Source organism: Homarus americanus, unplaced genomic scaffold (assembly GCF_018991925.1).
Source record: "Homarus americanus isolate GMGI-L3 unplaced genomic scaffold, GMGI_Hamer_2.0 scaffold34676, whole genome shotgun sequence".
NCBI classification, from domain to species: domain Eukaryota; kingdom Metazoa; phylum Arthropoda; class Malacostraca; order Decapoda; family Nephropidae; genus Homarus; species Homarus americanus.
The window spans coordinates 7,133-12,613 of record NW_024739664.1 but is presented as its reverse complement, the minus strand read 5'-3'; the positions used below and the strand labels follow the sequence as shown (position 1 = coordinate 12,613).

Here is a 5,481-nt window from a genome sequence, read left to right as displayed (position 1 = left end):
CTTCACTACACTATCAGGCACATCTTCACTACAACTACTTCACTACACTATCAGGCACATCTACACTACAACTACTTCACTATACTATCAGGAACATCTTCACTACAACTACTTCACTACACTATCAGGCACATCTTCACTACAACTACTTCACTACACTATCAGGCACATCTTCACTACAACTACTTCACTACACTATCAGGCACATCTTCACTACAACTACTTCACTACACTATCAGGCACATCTTCACTACAACTACTTCACTACACTATCAGGCACATCTTCACTACAACTACTTCACTACACTATCAGGCACATCTTCACTACAACTACTTCACTACACTATCAGGCACATCTTCACTACAACTACTTCACTACACTATCAGGCACATCTTCACTACAACTACTTCACTACACTATCAGGCACATCATCACTACAACTACTTCACTACACTATCAGGCACATCTTCACTACAACTACTTCACTACACTATCAGGCACATCTTCACTACACATCTTCACTACACTTTTAGGCACCTCTTCACTACACTATCAGGCACATCTTCACTACACCTACTTCACTACACTATGAGGCACATCTTCACTACACATCTTCACTACACTATGAGGCACCTCTTCACTATACTATAAGGCACCTCTTCACTTCATTGCACAACAACTATCACTTCAGCGCTTCAAAAACGCATCTAACCCCCAAATAATAATTTGATGTCCTGGAGAAGGCTGAGTCGATACAGATAATTAAAAATGGCTTGCCGAAAAACAGAAAACTTCCAAGATTGGGTGTGTGAGCTTCTCCCTGAGGACGTGACTGACCTCCTACAAGACGGAGCGGAAATTCTTGGGGAGGGAGCGCACGCAATTGCTTACCTTGTCAAGTGGGGAAATGATGTAGCTGTTTTGAAAAAGGCAGTGTCACCATCAGCCAAAAAATTCTTCAAGGATGAGGCTGCCAAGATGTATGCCCTCGATGGTGCTGGGGGGATTCCTAAGGTACTTGGGTACTGTCCAAAACTTCCAGCGATCCTCCAGTCCTTCAGGGGTAAGCTCACACTCAACCACCTTCTCTCTGAAGATAACCTGATCTGCCAATATGACCTTATACAACTGGGGCTCCTCCTTGGTGAGAAAATCCTTGAGATGAACACGAAAGGTCTAGCACACAATGACATCAAGGAGGATAACATAATGATCCAAGGGCCCTCATCCCGGCCAGAGGTCAGCCTCATTGACCTCGGTCTGGCCTGTGAGATCGGTAAGTCTTGTAAAGTCAGCGCTGATTGCCTACACGAGGACTTCCCCTGGATGGCCCCTGAAGTCTGCCGTGGGTTTAGGACCACCAAGAATTCAGATACATATTCTTTCGGGTTTGTCCTGATGGAATTGATCAAGGAGGCCCCAGGGGACCATCCAGAGGTCACAAAACTCGCCAAGAAGGCCATGACCAAGCGCCGCACTGACCGGCCATCACTACCACACCTCCTCCGAGAATTCCGAGAAATCATCAGTTGAAGAAAAAATTTTAGGCCCCAAGCTATAAAGCACACACTATCTCTCACCTTCCCACAGCGTATCTGAACGAAACGAAAAACAAAACTCAAACGACAGGTAAACCTTGCATCCGATTCCTTGTCCGCCTGACTTCAACATTCCCCTAACTCAAACCTTCAACAGCACAACCTTGGACTTTTTTTCATAAGATGGCAGATCAATGGGTAAGGAAAACGCTTAAATTCACGATGTTAATTATATTTTTAAATAAATTGGGACCAAAACTCTACAAAATAAGGGTTAAAGTTGCTAAAACATCACGTGACTGAGAAAACTAGTTATTTATGATAGGATTGAAGGTCTAAATCGTTCCTAACTCATCACAAGCCATCAGAAAAATCTAGTCTGCATGTCTAGGTACAGATTGATTGATACGTTTATTGAGATACAAAAAACATTAGTACATCTCAAAGGGATGAAGTGACATAAGTCATCCCCACCCCAATCCAGGAATGTCCCTCTCAGGTCTCACATAAATCCCTAATATTTCATATAATCAGTTATATACATACATAGTTATATTCTAGATGAAAAATTTCTATATTTCTTTAATATATCATCTATTTTCCTATTTTTATACATCCACTCTATTTGCATGGGGACATTATTTATATGGGCATTTCTATATACATTAAGCAATGGGCATTCCAGTATATAATGTGGCAGGGTATGGGATCTGGGTGTTCTACAAACTCTACATTCTTTATCCTGTTCACTTCTCTCAGCTCCAAGTTCCCAATAATATTTATATCCTAATCTTAACCTCATATACACTGAATCTTTCCACCTACTCCCATCTTTCCCATACGTAAATTTTGTGTTCATGAGAACATGATGGTAATATTTCATTGTTTCCCTTTTCTCGTATATTTCATTCCTTTTGAAATTATCTTCTATTGATTGTATTTTCCGTAATTTGCTCCTTAATTGTTTCAAGGTTTTAGTACATATTATGTCGATCTCGGCCTTTTCCGTGGCTCTTTTTGCTATTATATTTACTGCTTCATTAAGACCAATCCCCACATGTGAAGGGACCCATACAAATTGAACATTATGGCCATTTTTCCTAATTGTATTTACTAATTTTCTACATGAACCAATAATGTGTTCAAAGACTGGACTCCCACTGTTCAAAGAATCCAAAGCTGCCCTACTATCAACAAAAAATATGCATCTTTATACACATTTACAACATTTTCCAACCATACTAAGATTGCATATAACTCAGCTTGTGTTGATGAAATAAAACTGCTCAACCGAAGTCCAATTTTGATGTCATCATTCCCTTGTTCTGTGTACTGTCTTATAAGGATCCCGCACCCTGCCCTGCCACTTGACATAACTGAACCGTCACAATATACATGCAATGTGTTTATTTTAGGCAAATTACTAATCTTATTCCCATATACAGCCCTTAACTGTCCTGGTTCATGTAATAATTTCTTCATTGTGAGAGGCACTATGTCTAACTCTACTTCTCGTTCTTCCCAGGGTGGATTCTTACAACTCTTCTGAACAGCTGTACACCAGTCTGCCAGATTACATTTTTTAATAATATTTACTAATCCATTCATGCATCCTCCCTTGCCTTGCCTACAGAAGGTCCGTTTACCTTTTAAACCATCATTTATATCTTGTACAAATTTACCCCCACTGTTCCCTCTCATTAATCGAACTGCTGCAACTGTATTAATTTCATTGACCCTCTGTGAAATGCTCTGTAACCATAGTTCCATTTTCATTATCTCAATCATTGCATCCTTTTGACACCCTAAAATTATTCTCATTGCTTCATTTTGCATGATCTCAAGCTCCTGTAGCCTTCCTTCAGCAGTACAAGAGAGGACATAGTCTATAAGTGATCTGATGGTAGAAATATACATCATTCTCAGTATGGGTACCCCAGCACCTTTACCACAACATGCTAGAGCCTTCAAGGGCTGTAATCTTGCTCTACATTGAGTGAGGACATGATGTATTTCTGCCTCTTTACTTTCACTGGTAAAGCCAATATATATTCCTAAATATTTATACATTGACAATTTCTCAAAAAAATTTCCATTTAGAAAAACGGATTCAGTTCCTCTTCCTTTACATTCACACTTGGTTTTTTCTTCATTGATAACTAAGCCCATCTTTTGAGAAAGAACACTAAAATTATTTAATGCAATCTGCAAATTTTTGACAGAGTTTCCTTGAAATATGATGTCATCTGCATAAATGATGGTTACAACTCCTGTGGGATATTTGTGTCAGGCTATCTTGTTCATTAACACATTAAATAACATTGGGCTCAATACTCCCCCTAGTTCAAGTGCTCTTTCCTCAGACAAACATCCCTGATACGATACACAGGCTCTCCTTCCATGTAAGTAGTCACCTATCCAGTGTAACAACTCCCCTGATACCCCTAGAGCAGCCAGTTCATTCATAACTACTTCACTGTGAGCTATATCAAATGCTCCTTGTAAATCCACAAAAACTCTACATCTGTCTGCATCATTTGATAAACATTTTATAACACAGTCTGAAGTACATTTCCCTTCCAAAAAACCAAATAAATTACAAGATAGATTTTCCCCCACAATATATACAAGCCCATGTAATAATATTCTCTCCATCATCTTGCAAAAACAAAATGTTAAAGACACTGGCCTGTATCCACCAGTTGCCTTAGGGACAGGGATAACTATCACTTTCTTCCATTCTGTTGGTAATCTACCCTCTGTATAGCTCATGTTGAATAAATCTAATAATGGACTATTTTCCATACTAACTAAGCAGTTCCAAATTTCCTAAGTCACACAGTCTTCACCTGGTGCTGTAGATTTTCCTTTTTAACAGCATTTAATAACTCATCTTGAGTCTAAAAATCTAAATACTTATGGGAGTCAGAGAAGTAAATTTGACCCATCTAATCTATATAAAACAAAGAAGTATGTCTGTGGTGATGATGGATGGTGTTATATGTAGTGATGATGGATGGTGTATGTAGTGATGATGATTGGTGTTATATGTAGTGATGGTGGATGGTCTTATATGTAGTGATGGTGGATGGTGTTATATGTAGTGATGATGGATGGTGTTATATGTAGTGATGATGATTGGTGTTATATGTAGTGATGATGGATGGTGTTATATGTAGTGATGATGGATGGTGTTATATGTAGTGATGATGGATGGTGTTATATGTAGTGATGGTGGATGATGTTATATGTAGTGATGATGATTGGAGTTATATGTAGTGATGATGGATGGTGTTATATGTAGTGATGATGGATGGTGTTATATGTAGTGAGGATGATTGGTGTTATATGTAGTGATGATGATTGGTGTTATATGTAGTGATGATGGATGGTGTTATATGTAGTGATGATGATTGGTGTTATATGTAGTGATGATGACTGGTGTTATATGTAGTGATGATGGATGGTGTTATATGTAGTGATGATGATTGGTGTTATATGTAGTGATGATGGATGGAGTTATATGTAGTGATGATGGATGGTGTTATATGTAGTGATGATGGGTGGTGTTATATGGAGTGATGATGGATGGTGTTATATGTAGTGATGATGATTGGTGTTATATGTAGTGATGATGGATGGTGTTATATGTAGTGATGATGGATGGTGTTACATATAGTGATGATGGGTGGTGTTATATGTAGTGATGATGATTGGTGTTATATGTAGTGATGATGATTGGTGTTATATGTAGTGATGATGATTGGTGTTATATGTAGTGATGATGATTGGTGTTATATGTAGTGATGATGGATGGTGTTATATGTAGTGATGATGATTGGTGTTATATGTAGTGATGATGATTGGTGTATGTAGTGATGATGGATGGTGTTATATGTAGTGATGATGATTGGTGTTATATGTAGTGATGATGATTGGTGT

At 38.5% G+C, this 5,481-nt stretch overlaps 1 protein-coding gene across 1 annotated transcript; it reads left to right on the top strand.

Moving 5' to 3' along the window:
• Positions 1 to 769: 769 nt before the first annotated feature.
• On the top strand, positions 770 to 1,534 carry LOC121874964 (dual specificity testis-specific protein kinase 1-like). The gene has a single exon (XM_042379314.1). The coding sequence runs from the start codon at positions 770 to 772 to the stop codon at positions 1,532 to 1,534; it is 765 nt and encodes a 254-aa protein (XP_042235248.1).
• The last annotated feature ends 3,947 nt before the right edge of the window (positions 1,535 to 5,481 follow it).